The 24,862-nt window shown below is 49.3% G+C and overlaps 2 protein-coding genes and 1 long non-coding RNA gene across 3 annotated transcripts in view; 2 read left to right on the forward strand and 1 right to left on the reverse strand.

Annotated features, from left to right (window-relative positions):
* CFAP61 (cilia and flagella associated protein 61) overlaps positions 1–15,897 on the forward strand; it is a 141,568-nt gene extending 125,671 nt beyond the window's left edge. Inside the window, exon 26 of the mRNA XM_068940772.1 lies at positions 13,581–15,897. Coding sequence (XP_068796873.1) covers positions 13,581–13,713 — 133 coding nt within the window. The 3' untranslated portion in view covers positions 13,714–15,897. The remainder of the gene's footprint in view (positions 1–13,580) is intronic.
* Positions 6,269–12,157, reverse strand: LOC138066911 (uncharacterized). The gene is made up of 2 exons (XR_011140605.1): positions 12,076–12,157; positions 6,269–11,299 (listed from the first exon to the last, which is right to left on the reverse strand). It is a non-coding gene; the product is annotated as an uncharacterized lncRNA (long non-coding RNA).
* Positions 15,898–18,077: 2,180 nt separating the features above from the next.
* Positions 18,078–19,374, forward strand: INSM1 (INSM transcriptional repressor 1). Its single transcript, XM_068940774.1, has one exon. The coding sequence runs from the start codon at positions 18,087–18,089 to the stop codon at positions 19,347–19,349; it is 1,263 nt and encodes a 420-aa protein (XP_068796875.1). The 5' UTR covers positions 18,078–18,086; the 3' UTR covers positions 19,350–19,374.
* The last annotated feature ends 5,488 nt before the right edge of the window (positions 19,375–24,862 follow it).

Consider the following 24,862-nt stretch of genomic DNA (forward strand, 5'->3'; position numbering starts at 1 on the left):
GTGGTATGTTAGTTAAGCTTCTAGACTTGCTGGTTTGAACCATTCATTCCCCTCACCCCTTCTTGATGCTTCTGTTTTGGGGAAGGCCCTCCTCTAAGGCAAGAAAGTACAATGTTTTAATCTCTTTTGGTCTGCATTTAGATGTCCCAGCATGACATCTAGTTCCAGGAATGGACACAGTGGAACAGCTGTCACCTGGGAGCTAATTTATCTCTGTGCAGCATGCAAATTATCTTTTAAATAATTAGAGCCTGCACCTAGCAGTGAATTTCCTCACTGATTTGTGTTCAGTATAAAGGCTGAAGGTTAACCCCATGATAGTTACAAATTTCCTGACCATAATGTGCCAATACCATTTTCAAATTAGCATTAACAACAGGCCCTCAAGATTTTGCTAACTTGACGAAGTAACGCCTTCTGGTTGTGTGCATGAAACTGCCACTAATGGTAATAACAAGATAAATAAAATTACCTTTTGTTGAGAGAAAAGTTCCATTGATTTGCATATGAGCTCAACATGATTAAAAGCTGCAGAACTTGACCCATGACCAAATTAAAGATAAAAACATTTCTCTCACCTTTTCTTTTCCCCCTACAGTAAGTTTACTCGATGTAGGAAACTAAGCAGGTTGGTGAGCATCCAGACCCCTAGCCATGGTGTGGATCATATGGATCCACCAGCGTCTGCTGCCCCAGCCTAGTCCTATGCCAGGGAAGGAAGTTTCCCAGCCTCTAGATTTGCAAAACCAGCAGTGAGATGCCCCTAAACTGCCCTGCTGCCCCCAAATAACCCTGCTACCCAGCACATCTCTCCCAGCAAGCACCACGCTCTCAGCGCTGACAGCCCCACGTTAAACAGAGGCCTGATGACTGCCTGCATACGGGAATCTCCCCATCGGTCTCAGAGAACATGTTCTTGCTTTGGCAGTTTGGGGAGTTCTCCATCAGTCTCGGGGAACATGTTCTTGCTGTGGCGGTGCAGTGGCCTGTTCCTGCTACATCTTCTTCTGCACTGGGGTGTGGGGAGAAGGGCGGGTTGCATCTATAAGTCAGCCTAAACCCACTGAAAAAAGATGGAGGTCTCTTATCCCAAGGAAGACCTATCTAGCCCCAAGAATGCAGTTGCACTTATCATATTGATTATATACAGTCAAAGACTCGAAGTTCATAAATTTATGATCTTAACAGGCAATAACTGAAAAACAGTATAAAATCATCTGACTATATTTCCACAGACACTTGGCTACAAAATGCATCAGCATACTTCAGTCTGAAAGTACTGGAAGCTTTTAGTGAGTTAGATACTCCTTTGTATTGCAGTACTTCCACAGCTCAGTGAAAACCTCAGATGCTTTGAACTAAATTTTTTTCAGGGGAGCAATGCTTTTAGTTTTCACGGTTAAACCAGTCAACACCATATGTTAACCCTAAAATTCAAGACTTCTCTTTTCTCCTTCTTCAGCAGATAGTTACTATGGGTGTTTTAAAGGAGGTCTCAGTGCTACTTTAGAAGTGCCCAGTTAAAATAAATGCTCCTCAGAATGCTCACTTGCCTTAGCTGTGATGCCAGTGATATAGATATTCATGTGATAGTAACAGATGTTAGGTTTTTCAAAACTAATTGTCTCTAGTCAAGCTCCTGCAGCCATACTTAGGCCTGATTCTCCAAAGTGCTAAGTACTCTAGCTTAATTCAGAGTAGCATTTGCGTGGGCCCAGTTCATTACTTAGCTAAACATGAATTTAGGAGCCAATGTTTCTGTTTCTAACTATCCGAACAATAGCTGAAGAAATGGGCTGCTAAAGCTAGAAGATGAACACATCCAGTCAGACAGCTGTCTCTTCTGGCTGCACCACAGTGGGATCCACTTTGTCCCTCTGACTATTTTATAGGATGCCAAAGTCTACTGGGCAACTTGGTCAAGGCCTTGGACAGGCAATAATTATTGATCAAGAAAAGTTTCATCCTCATTTGTCATTATGCTACAAGAAAGAAGGCATGATTTGCCATCGGAAACCGTCACTGTTCCATCTGTCTCATGCTCCCATGGCGGGCAGCCTCCGTCAGGTCCTTTAATGAGTGCATTCCTCAGCACAGACATTTTGAGCTGTGGTTGTCTAATGTCAGGGCAGTCAAGACTATAGGAGCCCAAGATACCTTATCCTAAAGCTGAAGATTTTGTATATAAGCCTATTATGTCACCTGGACATTTAACAGCATTTACTAGGCTAGCTTTGGTATCCCCTTCCGAAAAGAGTTTTGTAATTTTTATTGAGTTCATTTCTCCTAAGGTTGTGCCTTAAAAAGGCTCAACAGGAAATTGCACTGCCAAGAGTGAGGCTCTTTCCGGACAGGAAAGATTTCTCTTCAAGGAAGAAGAAAGCAAATTCCAGTAGGTTTAATATGAAGTGTTCTCTGTACCTCACTCCTTTAGTGCTCTTGGAGGTCTCTGGTGCTTCCTGAAAGCGTTCAAATTCTTTCCATTGCCATAGTAGCAGATAAAAGGCAGGGTTAGGGAGAGAGCTCCAAAATATTTCTTACTTTATTTTAAAGTTTGTGGATTCATTGTTGGTCATTGGTGCTTCGCAGTACTTCACAAAAGAGGAATGTGCTAAGTTCTGACTGGCAAGCGATGCCCTTTTGTATTCTGCTGAGGTAAAGCTAACTGTAAGACAGTTGCCAAGTTATAGGACATACCCATAGAGCGGTGGAATCTCCCTCCGCTGCGTTTGAAGTACCAAACAGATAATTAGAGGGGTCTCCTGATACTTGGCAACCACGTGAACGCTCGCTGGCATCATGCCTTTAGTATCATAGAAAAGTGCTTCATATATGCTTCATTCGGCGCTAATGAAAATCAAATTTACTAACGTAATGCATGAAGATCTGTCCCATTAGTTTCTAAAATACTGAAGTATTATTTATCAAATTAGATGTGGGTGGTTTTCAAGCCTGGGATTTTGTAATAATGTATTAATGAATTTGTCTGCAGTCATGCCCTGCAGAAGATGCTAGCTACATCATGTTACTGAGGCAATAATCCTGATGCCAAGGCAAAGGGATACTGCTGGGGCACGACGGGGGGTGCAGCAAAGGCGGCATTGCTGGAAGGAACAGCCCACATCTGGGCTGATAGTGTGGAAGAATCCTGTCAGAGGCAACACCATGATGCTAAGCAGTTTTTAAGTCACCCTCAGGAATTTTGTGTTGCTCAACCCTTTTCATATCTCCTCTCATACCTATACACCACGGTTACTCTCTGTGTACTGCTGAAGTTAGTTAGATGTTGCATGTTAAACACTTTGTGTATTTAATGATTTGTAAAGCATGGTGACAGACTAATGTACACTGTAGCAATGAAGTCCTTGGAGTAACACATAGCACCTCCTATAAGAGTACTAAGTCCTCCATTTATATTGCTGTAGAGCGTGTATGGGAATTGCTTGTACGATGCTACTTCATTTGCCAGGACAGTCGTGTATTTATTGAAACGTTATGTGTAGAACCTCAGTAACGTTCAGAGGTCATAAAGTTATCAGAACAACTGGCTAGTTAATGCACTTTATTACAGGTGACTTGTTTGATATTGCCAAAGTTAAAAAAAAAAAAAAAATTTCCACCTCCTGTTTTATTGTCCGAGGAGGGCTTCCTTCAGGGCACAGTTTGAAGAATTTCCTAAGGCTGGCCAAAAATAAGAAGAGCAATCAGTAGTTGAAGGGCTTATATGGCTGCATCTGCATTAATGTTTCAGTTCTTACCAGAAATGTGGCTTTTAGTCATCTATGCTTCAGTTTGCATCGTGGAGCAATCTTGGTGCAGCTAGACTGGATATCTTTTAGAAGAACCTGAACTGCAAGATACACTTCAGGAGCGTTCCCCAACTGCGTACTCCGTGAAACCAGACTAGAGTTGGTTGAAAGTGAGAAAAATCAGAATAAAAATCCTGAAAGACATATAGAGTGGATGTCAAGCCTGCTCCTATTGGTCTGCACTACCTACCAATGTAGCCTCAGCCTTTGATATTGAAAAGGTAGAATAGTTCCAGATAAGTGCTGAAATGCTGGCAATGCCCTCACGCTCTGTATTAGTTCATTTACGGTAAGGACTACATTTCCTTAAATTAAAAATGAGAAGAAAACAATGGGAAGTATTCTCAGAAGATCTTTTTTTCTGGAGATAAAAAGACACCAAGTAATTTCTGCGCGTGCACTGAGAAGTAGTAAACCAATTCCTAGTTCCTATTCTAAAAGGCAACACCTGGAGATTAGTATTTTGCTCTATATATGTAGGCCTTCCAGCCTAACAGCTGAGGAATGTTACGGGGTCAGTTCTGTGAAGCACTCCCAGAAGGCAGGGTATATTTTAAAGGATGACTAGTGGAGAAACTTTTCAGGCTCGGTCATCCAACCTGAGCTCAAAAAGACTTCGATTCTTTCCTTTTTATAACTTGGTCCCTGATTTTTTAAGGGCTTGTCTAACTCATTTGATAATTTGTTCTTTATCCTGCACAGTGGTCTCAAGGAGAGCCATAAGGAGCAGATATTCATCACAGCACAGCAAAGCTATTTACTGCAAGATGCAGGTACACTGTCAGAGTGCCTCATCTCCACTGTAGGCTTTAGGGCTCTCCAAAGTGAGGGCTCTCGTTTCCACCAATCTGCAAGGTCAGTTTAGGAACAGGTGGAATCAGGGGCAAGGTCTGTCGTGAGAAACCTCCACTGGCAGATGTGAACCAGAGCATCGCTGGCAACTAGGAGATAGGAGGGTGGCATTTGAATCCAGCAATACCCATGCATGGGACAAAAAGTACAGTGGATTGTGCTTAAATGGAGTGACGAAGGACTTTTTTTTTTTCCCTCCAGCGCCAGAGTAGCAGATAAGAGTCAGTGCTCATGTATGAAGGGAACAAGCAAAGTATAGATGCATAGATCCACAGTGATCCACTTCAGACGTGGGCTAGACCAGCGTTCACTGCTGTTAGCATGGGGGCATGAAAACAGGCCAGCGCTCCTCTTCCTGAATGCAGCCTGCCTGTTGTGCATATTTCTCATTGTTTAGAATGTAGATTTACACATAAATAAGCCTCTGCTGCTCAGTCATGTTTAGACAGAGGTACTACTGGGCATCCCTAAAACCAGATAATATTATTGGATGCATCAGTAGCTGTTCTCTTCGGATGCTCTCATTTACGCTCACATTAAATTTTTTTGTATAAGTTATGCATGCTAAGCATTCAAAATACTTTTAATCAGTGTAAATAACGTTTACTTCTTTAAAGTAACCACTTAGACTTTCCTACTTCCATTCAATTCAATTCACACATCATAGTGCTATTTGAATTAGGCTAAAAGTGATTAAATAATCAGGGCCATTTTATGAGAGTTTAAGCAGAAACCCCACTGGATTGCTTAATGACACAATTTTAATAAATCTCACAATTAAGGGGAAAAAAATGAACATTTAATTTCTTTAATATTATTTTTAAAAGGACTAGGTAAAGATATGAATTTAAGATGACTTATGGCCTGGATAATCAGAGTTTATTTAAACATGAAATAGATGCTACAAAGGATAGTTTTAGACCAGACTTTCAAAAACTAAGAGCGAACGTTTATTAAAAGAAATACTAGAATGCATCGCTGTCTAGAATAATTTGATGGATCCCACAACATTAGCGCTCAGCAATTACATTTAAGGGATTCCACCTTAAGCTTTTGTTCATCATGCAGACCATGAGACTTGTCTCCGCAGGTGGAAAAAAGAAAAAAAGAAGAAAGGATATGCGGCAGGTAGTGAGCATGCTTAAGAGGGACTAATGCTACTCTACACTTTACAGCCTAATTAGAGGAAAATTCATGTGCTTTTTATGAAAAGAGAGACAGAATAAGAAAAAAAGGAACACAGGAAGGGATATTAAAGTGCTAACAGCTTTTTTTTTTCCCTACTGGAATTAAATACTAACCCCAAGGTACACTTATTAGAGCTGTACTTACATAACAAATCAATGTAAATAACAGACCCCCTTCAGGTGGCTTTAGATTTATATATATTTAATTAATGTAGTTTTTAAGGAGCAGCTAACTTGCTAATGAGGAGGTAGGTTACTAAGAAACCCCACGTCCAAATTAGTACGGAAGGGCTAGTCAACCACAGCTTACCACATTAATTTGCAGTCGAACCTTGCTGATTCATATTAATACTTATGCAAAACATTATGAATGATTGAACTCTGTGAATCAATAGATAAGTAATTGTAGAAACGCAATCATACCACTCCACACAGCATATTTATTGACTTTGTGAGTCAGATTTAATTTCCTTTTAATTGTTTTTCATAACACATTACAGGTGACATAGTATTATGTGAAAAAATGCAATAAACCTTACTTCAGGGTCAGACATAATTTTCTTGTACAAACAGCAGACAGCAATGATTTTATACCAACTTTAAAGAGCATAGATTTTAGAAAGTTTAAAAAGCAGTTTAGCAAGAATCAGCTAGCTATACAACGACTGCTACTATTTAGTGAAATATGTAAGCTTCACAAAACGCCAGTGCTGAAATAATGAAGACCATCTCTCTAGGATACTTAGAATAGGAAAGAATTGCAGTATTTCCACATGCAGTAAGTACTGCTGAAGTTTGTTTTCTAATGGGGCCCACAGGTCATGAAACTTTATGACCTGGAAATGTAACATTTCCAGGATATTAAAGATACAGAAAACAAATGACTTAGCAGTCAAGATGGATAACTAACATTTGCAAACTCAAGATGCTGGCAAGCAAAACACATACGTATATTGCAAACAGTGACCCAAATCTCATTCATGTCAGCATGTCTCTGCAATAACTTCAGCGGGGTTTTGGATTGGGCCCAATGGGATCAGGATGGTCCTCCGTGAGATCTGGATTCAGTGGCCATTTTTCTTAAGCAAGAACTGCAGGATGGGGATCAGGATGGTCCTCCATGAGATCTGGATTCAGTGGCCGTTTTTCTTAAGCAAGAACTGCAGGATGCGTTACCCTGAGCTATGTTTTGATACTGCAGCTACAGACAAAAGGCTTTATATACCTCACATTTTAAATCAGTTGTCTTTCAAATAAAAGGCATTGCTGGTTTAGTCATAGCCTGTTAAAAGTAATAAATAAGCGCAGACTTCCTCTCTGTAGATTTATTTATCTCTGTTGAAAAAGTGCAAGAGACATGTCAGCCTCTAAATTAGTGTAGTGTACCATTATTTTGTAAATCTGCCCAATAAAATAAATCATAGAGCCAGATTCAGTGTCCATTACAGTCTACTGATTTCACTAATCATGAGGTCAGAGCAGTAACAGCCCTAGATTAGTGACTTTAACAGAAGTAACCAAAATGCACGGACCAATCCGCGTTCAGTGAGTAGAACTACAGAGTAATGAGTTAAGCATCTCTCTTGCTACAACCATGCTGTTGTTTCAACATTTGTTTCATTGTTCAGCAACTGTTAGTAAATTTTTAGAAATTGCAAAACAGGGAACATTTTATGTTCTTTGTAATTTAAGAAAAATGCTTTCAGCTGATGCATTATGGGAGTTTACACAAATTAGTCTTGCTTTACACCTACAAACATGAGCTGTCTTTTGAAATCATTGGTCAGCTGATATTTAGCAGGAAATATTCAGTGCTTTTATTTATGTTGTCATTCATTATTATGCGCAAGGAATACACCGTATGATTCCTGGTCTGGCTATGCAAGGAATAGCTTAGAAATATCCTATTATCCTCTACTGGAATCATCACCATATCTTTGTAATTAATAGTCTCAAACATATGCATACATTTTCCCCAAAACAACGCATCTTCTCTTTTCCTGGCAAGATGGGACCTTTCTTCTTACGTGCAATTGTGTTGAAGAAAAGACATAGGTACCTTCAGAGGTACTTCTACTATAACTGAAGTTATACTTGAGCCCTTGTCAGCCAGCCAGTTGCTTCGATTTCATCTATGTTTGTCCTACTGTTTTGGTTCATGTTATTTTCAATAGCAACACTTTTCCTCTTACTGAATATACACTGGCAAAATTAAGGAGAAGGAACAAAGTAGACTGAAGCAAAAGGACACCAGCGCTTGGGTAGCTTTTTCCATCACGTGCCAAAAGCGCCAATGAGAAAGTCAGCTGCCATAAACTGGCAAGATCACTGTACGTTTAAAGAATCTAAACATGTTAAGAAATGACTTAGAATATTTTGAAGTCTGAATATTTGAGAAATGATACAGTATCTTCCAGATGTAGCTGATACAGCCTGGAGAGATTTGCATTTCAAGCATTACAGTTCTTCTTAAGAAAATGTTTAAATCAGAATATGAACACCTAGCTTGGATATTCACTATATTGTACTAAGTGTGGGAAGCTACAGAGAGAAAAGGGAACTGTAAATTCATCTCCTGTACATCTGAGTTGTGCATCAGTGACTCCGTCTGACTTTGTGTACTAAAAAATTTGTGCCAAAACAGAGAAAGTCTACACTAGGTTTACTGTCTGCTAGTAGTTATGTCAGGTATGTAAAGCTGAGCAGCCACGAGGGGACAGTGACCGGATGTTATTAGGCTGATGTGTACCGTGTCTTCAGCACATTGGTAGCATACTCAGATTACAAGCTATTCAGGCCAAGTATTTTTTACTCTGCATCTGTAAGCTGCCCAGAATAATGGATATTTTGCCACAGATCTAAGAGTTACCACAGCGTAAGCAAAATGGCACAGGATAATCCATGCTGGACTCAAGATAGCTCTTTTGACTGGCAAGACTTAGAAAAGTATGTCCTCCTCTTACTGCTGACTTGAGGACAAGCACAGAGGCAGTGCTGGGTGCTGCTCTGACAACCAACTGACTGCATGTGCATACCCTTACAGTGCTAGATGGTAGAAAATACAACTTTGAAAAGAGTCCTATGGAGTTTACTGGAACGCAAGCCAAGTCATTAGTGAATTTTAGACTGCTTTATTAAGAAATGAACATAGATTCCTCAGATTTCAAGAGATTCATACTAATCCTGATGACTTAGAGACATTTAACACTTTGTAACAAAAATTACAGATTCAAACCACTTCGTAGATTGTCTGAAATTCTGAACTTACGTTCTTCCCACATGTGCATGTGTGTGTGTGCGCGTGTGTGTGTGCGTGTGCGCGCGTGCGTGCATGTGAAACAGTGGCACTGCCAGGTATGCAAGGAAATTGAGTTTGTTTTTATTATTGTAGTTTCCATAAAAGCTTTAGGTAGCAAAAGAACACCAGGAACAGACATAGTATCGTCAAAAGCTGTAGTTAATAATGCAACAGTATTCTGTGGGAGGATTTTTCAAAGGCGTCACCACAAGGAACTGGCGCCCACCTACCCTCTGAGCTTTTGAAAATCCCCCCTCCCCTTCATCCCAGTCTCAGGGCAGAAAGAGGTTACCGACAGCATAAGAAAAGGCGGTAGAGAACGTCCTGCCGATTAGGCCCATAGTTAAAATTCTCTTCACTGGATTCTGCTCTAGAGAATAGCTGTCACAAGTCCTGGTAATTTAATAAGCTCACCTGCAGGAAGGGATTATTCTACAGGAGTTTACTGAGCCACCAGATCTGCGTTTCCCAGTGCACAAGGTGTGCCCACAGGCCTAGGCACGGTGGCACCAGTTATCTCTGCTGTCATCTGGCTCACAGAAGAAAGGGAATGAAAGTAATTAAAAACATATTACCATCCTCATATTAAAAAGAAAAATGCTATTTTTAGGCTAATAATGAGATTTACTTTCACATAAAAAGGAAGGAGAAAATGAAACCTTTTTAAAATTTGGTTTCTGGTTTTTTTGCCATTTTAGCATGTTCATATCACTGTTTTGAGTTTCTCTTTCCACTAGTCATTTTTTTGAGACGATCCCAGGATTTCAGTAGCTGAGATTTTTCAAGAAAAGTATCAAATATGAAAAACATAATGACAAGAAAACACAGTTGGCAACAATCCTCATAAGCACATCTGATATGAAATGATATGATATAATATGAATGGCAATTATTCAGGCCTTGTCTTGTTTCATTTTCATGAAGGGAAACCCAAACTGCAGAAGTCTGGAAAACCTTACAGTGGTGTGGTAAAACTGGTCTGTATTAGCATTACAGTTATGCCGAGCTTGCAAATGGTATAGGCTCGTGTCTACTAGGATAGAAGTCTTCACCCTTCTGTCATTACTTCGTTCCTGTGGGACTTTTCCTCTTCCCCCTCCTGCGATAATTTTGTAGAACTTTATTTCTTGCCTTTTATTGTTGTCATAAGAACTGCGTGTGTTACTCTTGAGGTTTTCGATTCAACTTTTAGAATCAGTGATAGAGCTCCTGCCTGTTACAACTGACTGACATGACGGCAATGTTGCCACAGGTCAGTGGCAAGTTCTCACTCTCCTTGCTTTGGAGCGCCGGGATGCATCAGAGAAGTACTGCAGCTTCATAATTAGCTTTTATATAGACAAAAATGCTGTGCTGTGAAAGTGGTGTGTCGTTGCAAATTAAATGAGAGTCTGGAGAATAAATATAGATAGCTCTCAGACTGAAATCCATCTGCATGCATATTCCATTTTTGTTTGCTCGCAGTGGCCAACTTCATGCATTTTTTTTTTTTAATGCTGTATCTCTAAAAGGGAAAGATGCCACTAAATATTTTCCTCCTTCTTCCCTTTCATCTAATGTAGGCTACATATCACAAATGAGGCAGAACAGACTTTAAATATTGTTTGTCAATGAAAGGCGAGAACAGCTTCCTAGCAACAAAAAGGATGTCAGTTATTGTCTTCAAAAGGAGACCATTTCATCCCATCTAGTTACAAATGCCTTCCAATGATAGCTTCTGTAGACATAAAAGTCTACCAGCAGGGGATCCCCCGTTAGGAAGTGACCAAGTTTGAAAAACCCGTTATGCTCCTGGCAAACATTGTCATCTTGTACATATTTAGCCTGATCACTCTGGCAGGTTGTGAAAGACTAAATGGTGCGAACACATGTGGCAGATGCCGTTCTCATGATAGTTGAGGAGCCTTTGAGCCTCTGTTGGTAGCATGCCAGCTCCATCTTGTATACTGAGGAGCATTATACTTTCAAGCCTTCCACAGCTTGCCCTGAGGGACTACTGTTGAAGTGGTAATAAAATTCAGAATGAGCCTCAGAATGTCAACTTGTTGGTTTTGCTTCATTTTTTTTTGTCATTATTAAACTTCACTTTAGCAGCCATATGTAGATCTGCTTTCTCCAAAACACCACGTGTTCCGCTAGAAAGGAGATTCGATCTAAAAAATAAATAGATAAAAATGCAGAGCCAGTAAAGAAAGTGAACTGTTTGTATCTTTAAATTGTCTTTGGTGGTTATGTTTCTTCAGGTGAAGGGAAGTAAAGGAAATGTGGGAGTAAATGTTTGCTTACTGATAGCTCCTCTTGCCAGACTAGCTGGAAAATGCAGACATTTTCCATTCCCCAAATAAGGGCATTTTATTTGCGTCCCATATTGTAAACTGGTGACAAACATCAGGTTTTAAACTCCAAATCTGGGAACACCGAGATGAACAGTTAAAGCTGCACTTTATCGGCCGAACTAGTAATGACGGCAATAATACATAGCATCCCTAAAGCATTTTATAAACATCATTTCATACTCACATCTCAGTGAGGTAGGTAAAAACTTAATTAAGGTAACGCAGTTAAAAGATTTGCCTCAATCGAGAGATGAAATCACTCTCAGAGTCAGAATTAAAACTAACATGCTAGCTTGAGGAGATAAAACAAAATGTTTGGCCAGCAGAACATGGCTTTTAGCAGGGCATATCAGTAATAGTAGAGAGTCTTTAATTATCTTCATGTTTTCTAGTACGTAACCTCCCACCCCCTTTTCCCTGCTTTGGTATCTACTATCAACAGTAAGTCAAAGGTTTGGCTCGGGGGGAGAGGGGGGTTGAAATTGAAGTTTGTTTAAATATTTGGGGAATATCCTTTTCTAGCTCTCTGTACATATTATAGGTATATAATTACTTAAGTATTGATACTTAGAGCTGAGCTCATCTTTTCTAACCTTTCTAACATCCAAATGAATAGGTGATCTCAGTCCTGGTAACACGCTGCCAGCCTGCTGCTAGAGGCTCCTGGGCTGGACAGCATCTGCCATAACAAGAACACAGGATTTAGAAGAGTATCAGTAACGATTTACACTAGGGAAACATCTAACAGAGGGAGTCCCACTGTACTGGTTAGTGTAGCAGGCTAGTAGAGAGGCAGCCCCTGCCCCGAGAGCTCAGGATACCAGGAGAAACACAGGTGAAGAGCACGGCGGGGAGGGGAAAAACAGCACATGAAGGGATGAGTATGTAAAAAAAAAAAAAAAAATTGCAATGCCCTGCCAGGTACCTAGTGGGGTGGTAAAGTGTGCGGCATTAGCAAGAGCTGAAGTTTTATTCCGAGAAGAGCAGGAAGGAGAAAATAATACAATTTGACATTATTGGGGGGAAAAAAAACCCATCATTTGTGCTAAAAGGAAACTGCACAGCAGTTTTCTGGAGAGACAGAAATGTCAAAATTCCTATTGAACTTGTTTATCTCCTTTTCATTTGCTTTATCCCGTTGCTCATTTAAAGAACACGCATCTGAATCAAGCGATAGCGTAGGCTTCCTCACAGCAGTCCCAGGGACGGCGCTAGCTACTCTGCCAAAGGCAGGGACAGCCAGCCTGCCCTGCCTTCCTCGCTCCCGCTGCTCCGAGTGACCCCGCTGGCATCTGTGCAGGCATGACTGGGATGAACGCGCTGCACCTCCTAACTCCAGTTAGCATTAGCAAGAATCACACACGTTCAGAGCATCTGCATTAACACGTTACTGAAACCGTAAAAATTATTTTTTTTGTTCTAGAGGAAACAGAAATAAACCACAGCTTTGAAATCTAGCTGCTCTCAGATATGGCTGGAGCATTGAGGTTTTACATCCAGTCCTGTCTGCTCAGTCCTTTTGCCACTTTTTCACAGGAGAACGTTGTCACGAATGCTGGCACTGAAAGAAAAACTTAAAGTTACAAGAGCTTCCTCCTAGAACGGGTTCAATTTACCGTCAGTGCGCTAGTGCAAAGAACATATTGCAACACCATGGTGGCCTGTTTTTCTGGCCTTTATTAATCCAGAAACCTTAATGATGAACAACATTTGTGTCATTGTCTACACAAATTTAATTTGTTTATGCAGCAGTTCAGTTAATCCTGCAATCTGCTTTTCTCAAATGAGGACAGATAATGGAGACACCGTTCTTTGCAGGTCTTCGGGCTTTTAAATTCTGATAAAATCAGGATTCTTCACTGGGTCTTGCCACAGCTCTGAATTAAGCCACTTTAAATGTAATTACTGAAGCTGGCTGTACATCAGGAACATCCATTAAAAGAATTGATTGACCATGCTGTTACGGGAGGCATTTTATGAACAAACGATCATGATGGGTCCAGAACTGTAATTTATAAAGGCAAAAAAGCAGGTAAATACTTTATTAGTGGTTAATGAGAGGTTCACAAGATAACTAAATTTCTTCTTTTTTAACCAGCTACTTCAGGGAACCTTGGTCCATGGCCATCTATCACGATCGGTTTATTGATCTTAAGAACGAACTGCGCCAAATCCTAATGACAAATCAGGTAAGAAAAATGACTGGCGAGGGCATTTTATTATTTGGGTAATCTGTTAGTGTTGTTCACTTTGGTTTCTTTTCCCATCTTTCTCCTAAAGCTTTATGTTTCTGTTTAGCTATTGTCTTTGGGAAACCTGAACATATTCTACACCTAGCAGAGGGATTTCACTAAGTTCAGCATGTTTCATGTTTCAACATATGCTTCAGCGATTTTATTTTTACGTATTCTACTTTATTTTCTACTATGCCAGTAGAACTTGTAATGAAGTTACTTTGTTTTCTTACACAGCATTTTTGCATTATACGTGCAGTTTAGTACAACTCCCTAGCAAAATCTGTATGCTTATGCATTCGGTTATCACTTTTCCTTTTTATGTTTCATAACATGAATACACTACATGCCATCCAAAACTATCTGGACCTATGAGAAGTAAACCTTTCAGCATCTACTGATTGGGAATGGCTTCTGTAGCTGAGAGACGGAAATCAGCTGGCTTTTTCAGTTATAACTGGATTTCCTGAGTAAGGATGAAATGAAAATGTTTGCTAATGCTGCAGCTTTAGTCTCAGTACTGTAGACCTCAGCTCAGTAGTCCGTAACTTTTCCTTCTCAAAATCTAAAGCACACTGCATTGCATGAAAAGCACCCACAGACTACAGCAGATTTCTAACAATTTTAAGACCCCTCTCCCCCAAATATGAATTTCTGACTGATCTAAAACATAATTACAGGCTGAGTCTTAATACTTGCAACCCACTATTTGGGACCAATTTACCCTATTTCTCCTCACGCTGCTTTTGCTTTTGTTTTACATACTGAAGTTCTGCCTGACTGCAATTTTTAGGCATTCACTCTACAGAATTTTTAACAGTGTAGGAAACAAACAGAATGAACTATAAACGGACACAAAAGGAAGGGACGCCGAGTGGACTGTAGCCCACCCATTTATCCAGCCAAAACTGCGGTGTGCTGTCATGTGTCACAGCTGTAGCTACACAAATGCACGACCCCAGCCTCCTCCCAGAAGGGCTAGATGTAATTTTCCTTCTATTGTCATGATAGAGAAGGTGCCTCAGTGCAGTTTTATTTTAGATTCTCTTGAAAGACATTTATAAAAGAACACAAAATGAAATTCTGTGCAGAATGGGAGGCCTGATGAGAAGTGTTTTTCCTGCCATCACTCAGCCACACGTCGCATGCTCCAAATGTGAACAACTTTAGAGAGAGGGGAATTGGTGTCCTACAAATGTCAGAATTAAAGACTCCCTTGCCTCAGCCTTTTCTTGTGGCAGCAGTCCTGACACGCAAAAATAGTCTCACTGAAGTCGCTGAAAATGCCTCCATGAGTCAGAATTGCTTACATGAACATACATTACTGCATCTCAATCTGAATGCCAATTTGTCACTACTTTTTCTAATTTTCTTCATGGAGATTCTAACTACCTTTGTTTTTACCAAATGTCCCGTGTGCACCTATGGAATATATTAGAGGAGCCTTGGAATCGGCTGTATTTCTACATGGAGCAAAAGAACTACTGCCTTTGTTTCCTATTGCTGACGTTGCAGCTCATTTGAGCGTGCAGACAAACTAGCAACGAAACGTAAAAATGAGGAAAAAAATTACACATCTGAAAGAGATGAATACAAGAACTGTGAGCGTACAAAAGGCAGACGTTTCCGGTTACCGGTTCCACAGAACCTGGGATTCAGTCTCTCATATTCAGGGATAACATCTAAGTAAACGTACACTAGTCATAAGTAATCCAGGTATAGGAAAGAGAGTTAGGGCTGGTTTGGGGGCTAATTCACTGTCAAGCCGTGTATCGAGATTTGCACCCCAACGCTGCATTTAATATGTGGCTTGTGTACAGGATGTTCTTGCCCGTCACTGAAAACTGAGCGACGACGCTTGCAGTGTTTACCCTCCTGCAGGACCGCAAACATGTGTTTATTTCACCACGCAGAGCTCCAGCTATGCAAACATGCAGATGGCAGAGCTGGGTTTTTGCACCTACATCAGCTGCCGAGGCATTAGCAGCAAACAGTAGGGCACACATGTGCAACGCGGGGTTTTCCAGAAAAGGCACTTGTCCTCAATAAGGAACGACCGTCTGATTTTCAAGCAGCAGCTGGGGCTGCTGCGAAAAATCAGTGGCAAGGAGGCAGGAGATTCGACCCTTGGGGGTGAGGGCGCCCCGCGGGAGGGGGGCGCCGGGACCCGCTCCCGCCTCACCTGCGGCCGTGGCGGCGCTCTGTTCTTGCAGGTGGGCGGCGGCGCGTGGCTCGGCGGCGGCGACCCGCACGAGGCGCCGCGGCGGCTCCTCGAGAGGCACCTGGCGGAGAGCTCCTTCGAGCGGCGGGCGGCAGAGCGCACCCTCGCCTACCTGCGCCGCCACGGCCGCCACCTGCCCATGTACGCGCTCCCCGCGGGCGGCCGCTGAGGGGCCGGGCCGGGCCACCGCCCCGCCCCGCCCCGCCCCGCTCAACAGATGGCACGTGAGGTTTGAATGCCGCGGCGCGGCCGTTAATTGTTCCCGCCGAGCGCCGGCCCCGCGCGCACAGACGGCGCGGGGCGTTGGGGGGGGGGGGACGGGGGGACGGCGGCCGTGACCCGGCAGCTGCGGGCTCCGCGCCGGCGGCCAGCGCGGCGGCGGCGGCGGCGCCCCCGGGCGGCGGGGCGGGGCGGGGCGGGGCGGCGCGTGCCCCGCGCGGGGGGGGGGGTGGGGTGGGGGGGAGGCGAAGGGAGGGGAGGGGGCGCAGCTGTATGCTAATGGCGCCCGGAGCAACGGCCGCCGCCGCCGCCCCAGGGCCGCGGCGGGAGCCCGCGGGGCGCTGCCGCCACCCCTTTGTGCGCGGCCCCGCGCCGCACACCGCGGACGGGGTGTGTGTGTGTGGGGGGGGGTTTATCCCCCTCCGCCATCCCCCCCCCCCGGCACGCACCCCTCTCCCCTCCTCCCCGCTTTGGGTTTTTTTGTCATGTTTTCTTCCCAGCCGGCGGCGACGACGGAAAGCAGCGTCGCGGCCGCTCGCCGTGCGCGGCTTTGCGCCCTTTCGCGTGCTTTTTCACTGCGAGGTTGGGCGGGGGGAAGGTCGGTTTCTCTTCTCCCCCCCCGCCCCCCCGCAGAAGGGTTCGTGTTTCGCCTTATTATCTAACGGGTAACACGTTAAAATTAAAACCCGCGAGCCGCGCTCACGTCGGGGACCCCCCTCTCCCAGCGCCTTACAGCGGGGAGGCGAGGACGGGCGCGATTTGCCGGGTAACGATACAGACTGGGGCACGCAGGCAAGGCGGGGGGGGGGGGGGACACCTCGGTGGCGAGGGGTTAATTTGCCTGACAAAGGTGGCGGGGCCGCGGCCGGGGGGAGCCCCTGCGCGGGGGGGGGCGGAGGGGCCCTGCCTTTATTTCCGCGCGACTCGAGGGGGACCCCCGTCGTTCAGCACCTGATGGCAGACAGCGGACAAAACGCGGGCGCGGAGCGCCGCGGGCAACGGCCGCCTCCTCCCCCGGAGCGCGCCGCGACGCAGGGGGGAAAACGCCCGAGGAAGCGCGTTCTCTGTGGCGACGGTAATAAAAGTTTTCTTGTCACACCGAGTTTTCTTCTCCTCAGAGCGCCCCCGCCCCCCCCCCAACCCGTTCAACCCCCTCAGTCAACAATTTGTTTTCGCAGACGGTTTTGTCCTACGGACTTTGCCGAGCGGTTCCCGCGGGGGCGGCGGGCAGCTCGGTGCCGGGCGGCACGAACGCTTCCCTCTCGCAGCCGCATCTCTTTTTCTCGCTTGGGGGGGGGGGGGGGAGAAAAGGGGGGGGGGCCAACGCGCAAACGCGAAGGTCGCGGGGTCTCCCCCGAGCCACCGCTTGGCGGGGCAGCGCCGGGGCGGCACCAGGGGTGCGGGGAGGGAAGGGGGGGGGTCGCAGCGCCGCCGCCGCCACGGTTCCCCGCAGGAGGCGTTGGGCGGCGTTTCCCGGCGCGTGTCGCCCCCCGCCCCCCCCTCCCCCGCGCGCGGCGCGCGCCGGGCGGGCGCACAAAGGGCGGGCACGTGCGCCGCGAGCCGGGACCCGCCGCGCCGCGCCGCGCGGGGGGCGGGGCGCGCGTGCCGCTGCCCGGCGGGGGGAGGGAGGAGGGGACGGGCGGGGGAGGGGCCCCTCAGGTGCAGCCGCGGCGGCTCCACCCCGGCGGGCGGCGCCGATTGGCTGCGCGCGGCGGCGGGCGGCCAGAACAATGGCCCCCGCCCCGCTTAAAGGCGGCGCGGCGGCGGCGCCGCGGGCAGAGGGGACGCGTGTGCCTCCGCCGGCCGCCGCCCGCTCCGCCGCCGCCTCCTCAAGGGGCGCGGGAGGCGGCCGCGATCGAGGCGCCGCGGCCCCCCCCCCCGCCCCCCCAATCCCTGTCCGCCCCTCAAGTGCCTTCGCGGCGGTCCGAAGATGCCCCGCGGCTTTCTGGTGAAGCGGAGCAGGAGGCCCACGCCGGTGTCGTATCGGGTGCGCGGCTGCCGCGAGGCGGCCGCCGCCGACCCGCCGCTCCTGGCCCCGCCGCTGCCCGCCGAGCCGGCGCCGCCGCCGCCGCCGCGGCGGGAGTCGCCGCCGCCGGTGCCCTTCGGCACGCCCGATGCCGCGTGCCAGGCGCTGCGCAGCCCCACGCGGCCCGTCAGCCGGGAGAAGTACCTGGAGCGCGGCTTCAGCCTGGGCTCGCCCGTCTCGGCCGAGTCCTTCCCCGCGCCGGCCGTGCCCAGCACCATGGACTCGCTCCTCTTCGCCCCCGCCGAGCTCAAGCTCTGGGCGGCCGCCGCCGGCCACGCCGAGCCGCCCGCCGCCAACGCCGCCGGCCCCGCGCCGCCTCCGCCGCCCGCCGCCCGCCCGCCGCCGGCCAAGCGGCCGCCGGGCCCCGCGGCGGAGCCCGCCAAGCACAAGGCGCCGGCGGCCAAGAAGGCGAAGGCCATCCGCAAGCTCACCTTCGAGGACGAGGTCACCACGTCGCCCGTGCTGGGGCTGAAGATCAAGGAGGGTCCGGTGGAGGCGCCGGCCAAGGCGCGTAGCGGCGGCGGCGGCGGAGCCCGGCCGCTGGGCGAGTTCATCTGCCAGCTCTGCAAGGAGGAGTACGGCGACCCCTTCGCCCTGGCGCAGCACAAGTGCTCGCGGATCGTGCGCGTGGAGTACCGCTGCCCCGAGTGCGACAAGGTCTTCTCCTGCCCCGCCAACCTGGCCTCGCACCGCCGCTGGCACAAGCCGCGCCCGCCTCCCGCCGCCAAGGCGGGGCCCGAGGCCGGCAAAGCGGCGGCGGAGCGCGAAGCGGGCAGCGGCAGCGAGCGGGACACGCCGAGCCCCGGCGGCGCCTCGGAGGCGGGCTCCGAGGAGGGGCTCTTCGAGTGCCCGCGCTGCGCCAAGCGGTTCCGCCGCCAGGCCTACCTGCGCAAGCACCTGCTGGGCCACCCGCCGGCCGCCGAGCCGCCGCCGCCTCCTCCTCCTGCTCCGTGCCGCCTGTGCCCGGTGTGCGGCGAGGCCTTCCCCAGCCGCAGCGGTCAGGAGCGCCACCTCCGCCTGCTGCACGCCGCCCAGGTCTTCCCCTGCAAGCACTGCCCCGCCACCTTCTACAGCTCGCCCGGCCTCACCCGTCACATCAACAAGTGCCACCCCTCGGAGAACCGGCAGGTCATCCTGCTCCAGGTGCCCGTGCGACCCGCCTGCTAGAGCCCGTCGCCGGCCTGTCCTGTCGCCCCGGGACCCGCCGACCCCCTCACCGGGGCCCGGCCGGGCCCCGGTGAGGGGGTCGGCGGGTCCCGGGGCGGCTCTGCCTTGAACTTCGCCGCACCATTAGCTTTAATATGGCTTGTGAACTGCTGGAATCTGGCTTTACACTTCTTTTTTTTTAACCTTTTCGAGCCTTTTTCCCCCCTCTTTTTATTTCTTGTGTGTGTTTTGTTCATCCCTTTTATCCCCCCCCCATTATTTTTTTTTTTAATGTGAACAAATCAAACCGCTTGAAGAGAGACTCTTCTTTAGTCATAGCCACAAATGCCTTGAACTCTTGCTGTTTGGTCTCCGGAGGAGAGAGGGAGGAGGAAAAAAAAAATGCTGTAGAAACTGCCTTAACTGTGACATGCCAACTTTCCGTTGTGTGTTTTTTTTTGTTTTGTTTTGTCTGTTTTATCTTTACTAAGGTAGCCCACGAGTTGACTTATCTGTATATGTTGGTTTGAGTAATTATGTTATTTATTGGTTATTTATTTATATTGATTATGGAGATTGATTATTATTTGGTCGCGGATGTTTTAATGCGCTTTTTGTCTCTTCCCCCCCCCCCCCGCCCTCCTGCCATTTCACTGTGCGTTTTAGAAGATCTTTCTCTTTTTTTTTTTCTAAAGGGATCTGCTTAAAAAAAAAAAAAAAGGTTTTAACTTTTATACCTAGAATAACACACAATCTTAACCATTTTATCCTGCGCAACTGACAGCTCTTACTTTTAGATGCAATCTCTTTTTCTACACACATTATTTTCTTAACTGTTAGCTATTTATAGAGTGCTTCGATAGAACTGTTTCGACTGTATAATTATTTACTATTCAAATAAAATATTTTCAAATTCATCTCTGCGCTTCCCCCCCCGCCCCCCCCCCCGACCTCCTGCTCCTCTGCGGCAGTGGGGCCCGCGGCGGCCCTGCCGCTTGGCACCGGGCTACTTTTAATGAGCTTAATTAAGGGAGAATGAGTGTGTGTGTGGGGGGGGGGGGGTGACTGTGCCCCTCGGTGGCCCCGGGCTGCCTCTGCCCCTCTGTCCTGCTGGAAGGAGGCACCAAAAGGGGTGTCGTTCCCCCCCCCCCCCCAGCAGCACCCACCTGAAAGCAGAGGAGTGAAAACGCCAGGAAAGGGGAGGGGGTGCTTGGCGGGGATGGGGAGGTGAGGTGAAAAATGAGACATTTCTGCTGGGAGAGGAGACCCGGTCCTCAGCTGGCATAACTGGGGCACGGGACCCCGCGTTCCTCTAGCGGGGGCTTTGCTGCGCGCTCAGCGCCGTGCTTTAGGCGGCCCTGCAGCAGAGCTGCGGCTCGCTCTCGCCGCCCCGCGAGGCCGGAGCGGGGAGGACCGTGCTGGGGGGCACCCCCTTCCCAAGCTCGTGCCCAACCCCAGCTTGTCCCGCTCTGCCCTGCGCTGGGCTTTCTGCAGCATCCTTCCCTAAAGGGCCAGTTGGGGACTCCTAGCTGGAAAGAGCTCAGCCATCAGCGCACGGGGAAAAAAGCTCGTGGGATGATGGCTGGGGAAAGCGGTGTGCGAAACGCTCCGGTTCCACCACCCGCCTCCGCTGTGCGAGAGGCAGGACTGCCGCATCCCTAGTCCGTAGACGGGACTTGCCTGGTCCAGGAAGCTTTTTAAGCAGCCGTTCTGCTCACCAACCCTAGTGGGTATGGGCAGTCCAGGACTCGTGCCTAGACGTGGCAGTCGCACTGCTCTGCTCAGAAAGGGAGTCCTTAAACTGGTTAGCCAAAATCACTGTACCGTCAGCCTAAGCCGGGAAGGGGTGAGAACATGTGCCGGGGCAGCGAAACCTTTCACAAAGTGAAATCTTTCTAGCAAGTGTCGCAGCAGAGCCGTAGGATTTCTCCGAATGCAGATGCTGTGTTGCATACGTGTGTGTGTGTGTTAAGAGCTCAATTCGGACTAAAAAGATTTCCATTCAAGTGTCGTGAATAGGGAGTTGGGGGAGCTGGGGGGGGGGGCGGAGGGGGGAGAGGGAGGAACAACACACTCTGCCGTGGGGAAAAACAACACCTAACCCTTTCCAGGCTTTGGCTGGCGAGCGGAGGTGTTGCCAAAGCTGTCGCTGCACGCAGCTTTAGCACCGCGTTCACCCCCCCCCGCCACCGCGGATGCTTGTCGGGGATGAGGCCGCTCGGCTTTTCCTGAGGGCTGCTGCCCAGTGCGAGGGCTGCCCCGGACTGGGGGGCCAGCGGCTGCCAGAGGGCAGTGCCCAGGCTGTTTGGGAAGCAGCTCCAACAGCGAGAGCGCGGCGTGACTCGTGCACGCTGGCTTGGAAAGCATCCGCCTTGAAAGCCCTCTGGGCTGGGAAAAGGATCCCGCGGCATCACGACTGGTCCCGACTGATCTGCTCACCACAGATTCCACAGCTGAATCAAAAGCAATGCGTTAGGGTTGGGGAGGTGTTAGGGGGATTTTTTTTTTTTTGGGGGGGGGGTCTTGTCGTGGGTAATTTCACTGAAAAAGCAATTTAGCTGGCTCCCAGAGCGTTAAGGTTGCAGTCTGGGTAGTTGCAGGACTCGCATCATCATAGTCCTCTAGCACTGAACTGCCCACATTTTTCCAGCCAGGGTGTCACAAGGATTTGGGGGGGGGGGCATTTCTCCTCCTTACTGCCTTTTCCTCTGAGCCTCAGAAACCCAGTTTCTTTAAAGGAGGAGCCGGCTCTGCAGGACCACGGTGCTTCTCCCAGCTCAGTCCCCCAGCTCAGCTCAGTGTGACGCTCAGCCACTTCTGTTGCTCAGAGGAGGAGAAATCAGCGGGGACGTTCTTCTGCAGCAAAGGCAGGTGAGCTTCTGGGGCATCTTGCGGGGACGTTTCTTAGGAAATCTTTGACTATTTGTTGGCACGGCAAAGTTCCCACAGAAAGAGAAATGAGACGTTTGCTTTGTTGGCTCAGGCTAAAAAGCACCAAATCCAATACGCTCCCGCCATCGTGCTTCCTCGGAAACCTAGTTCGTTATACCAGGACTCAGACATCAGGTCCAGGCTAAGGTGTGGTTTTGACTGTAAATTGATACACTGAAAAAGAGAATATGGCCTCAGCAACCGAGGGGATACAGGCAGCCAAGCATGTTTAGCAAGAAGTTTTGCTTTTCTCTGCCACTCCAGCCTTGGAAAGTCCCGGGTACAAGTCAGCCACAACCTGCTACAGCTTCTTATGGGCCAGGAAGGCCAGTGAGCGCCACAAGTAAAACCTAGGAGCTTCTCAAAGGAAGTCTTCGAATAGCTACCGAAGTTCTCTTGGACCCCGCTGGATGCGTTTCCCAAGCGAGGTCCAGTGCAGCCCTTAGAGAAGCCCAGAGGCCAAGTCTTCCCAGTGGTGTCCTAGCTGAAATTCATTGCTCGAACCATGCGGCACTGACAGATCGCAAAACATTTCCGTCACAAAAGAGCACCACTTTCCCTGTATGCCAGAAAATGCGCTCTTGCCCCACCAGGACCCACATAAAATCTAGGGTGGGGGACGGGGGTGGGGGGCAGAAGCGTTTCTCTCATAGGTAGGGAAGCGCCGCTGTGAGCATCGCCGGCCCCGCTTTTGCCTCTTGTGCTGACGGGAGCGCAGAGCTGCAAGAAGAGAGTGTGGTTAACAGAGGCTAGCGTTTTGGGGAGGAGTAAGGAGAGGTGAAACCTGAGCACTTTGTAAATTGGGCTCCTTTAAGAAACCGGGGTAGTTACAGGGCAGACACCTGGGAGACCAGGGGAAGCACTTTCGGCAACACTGGGCGGCAGAAGTCTTGGTGGAGAGGGCTCCTGGGTCGCGAGGCAAAAACCTTTGGCTTTCCCCCTCTCATTTCATAGCGCGTGGCATTACAGAGTTTCAGGAAAAGGCTACGAGAGGCCAACTGCCCAAGGGACTTCACAGGCTGCGATTAGCCTCTGCTGTGACGCTGGCAGCCAAGGGCATGGCCACCACGGCACATTGCAAAGCCCTTCACTTGTGGCAACCCCCTCCTTGGGGCAGTGGTTGGGGGAGAGAAGGAGAAAGGGAGGGAGGAGTCTGTCCCTACACCTCACCACATTTGCCACCAGCTCCTGGCTGCTGCTCGCCTGCGTCCCCCATGCGGCGGGACCCAGGCACAGGGACCTCGGCCCACGGTGGCCGTTGAGGCTCTCCTCTGCCTCTGCTGCGAGACCTTCCAACCCACTTTTTAGCTCGCAATGATACTCAAGCGGTGGGGGTGAAAGCTGAGCTGGAGCAGCCCCACGCGCAGCAGCTCCTGGGAATCCAGGTGTTGCCTCGCTGGTGCCACCTTATTGCCATCCGGCAGCGAAAGAACGGCCGGCGCTGTGCAAACAAAGCCGCCTGTTGCCGGCTAACGAATCAGTCTGCTGATGGCTTGCAACGCATTCAGCCAGAACAGGTTGGGCCTCCTCGGAAAACACTGATCCTGCCCAAAACGTTCAATGATCTCCAGTTGCTGAAGCACCTGAAGAGCAGGTACGGGGGCTGGCCGTTGTAAACAGCAATAGCAACACCTGAAGTGCTCAGTAAAGTTACTTCTCAAACGCATACGGGTTTTGACCGCTCTTGATCCCGGCAGAACGGTCACCGAAGAGCAGCGACCAGCGCACGGGCAGCCGTAGCTCGCCCTCGCTCGGAGAGCGCGCCGGAGAGAGCAGACCTCCGTGGAGGTCTGGTCGGCCGCGGCGCAGCACGGCCCGGGGCCTGGCCGGTTTCGCCTCGGGAGTGGGAGCCTGCGAGGCGCTGGGCCGAGGGGGCCGGTGGGGAGCTGCCCCCGGGCGGCCGGAGGCTTCAGCTCGGCGCGTCTCGGGCAGCGAGGCGGGAAGTCGAAAGACATCTTCGGCAAACGAGCGCCTCTCGGCGCAGGCACGAGACGGGCCTATCCTCCTTTCCACGGGGATACGGCGCGCCCGCGGCGGGCAGCCGCTGCCGGCGTCTCGGGGCGGGCGGCAAGGGCCACGCCGGCCCCTGCTCGGCCGCAGGCGACGAAGAGCGAGCCGGCCGGTGGGCTCTCGCCGGCAGAGGAGGGCGAGAGCGGCCGCCCCCGGGGCTTTGCAGCCTCGCCCCGCTCGCCTGGCGCCCGCGGGGAGGTGGAGGCCAAGAGGCTGGATGTGGGCCTCATGGCCCTCTCCGGTGGCTCGGCTCCCGCGTGGGGCTCTGGGCAGTGCCCCCTCGGGGCACCCCGGCCCCCGGCGGGCAGCCCGAGGCCTTGCTGGCGCGGCCGAGCCACTCTTGAGGGAGCAGCGCTTGGCTGGTTTTTAACACAGGGTTTGAGCCACAGCTGTGTGTCATCATCGCCGACTAGCCGATGCAGCCACAGGGCTCCATTTGCCGAAGAAACGCTGTACCCTGGACTTGGGGTATTTTGCACATTTCACTCAAACGTCTCAGATCTAGTTCTGTACAGCTAGAAAGCCTCCTTGCGGCTTTAAGTGGTTTTAATTAAGTTTAGTTTACAATACGATTCGCATAACAAAGATCCGCC

Source organism: Struthio camelus, chromosome 3 (genome assembly GCF_040807025.1).
Source record: "Struthio camelus isolate bStrCam1 chromosome 3, bStrCam1.hap1, whole genome shotgun sequence".
Taxonomy (NCBI): Eukaryota; Metazoa; Chordata; class Aves; order Struthioniformes; family Struthionidae; genus Struthio; species Struthio camelus.

Bases quoted from the DNA above. Each gene is read 5' to 3' on its own strand.
- INSM1 (XM_068940774.1), top strand. From the start codon at position 18,087: ATGCCCCGCGGCTTTCTGGTGAAGCGGAGCAGGAGGCCCACGCCGGTG.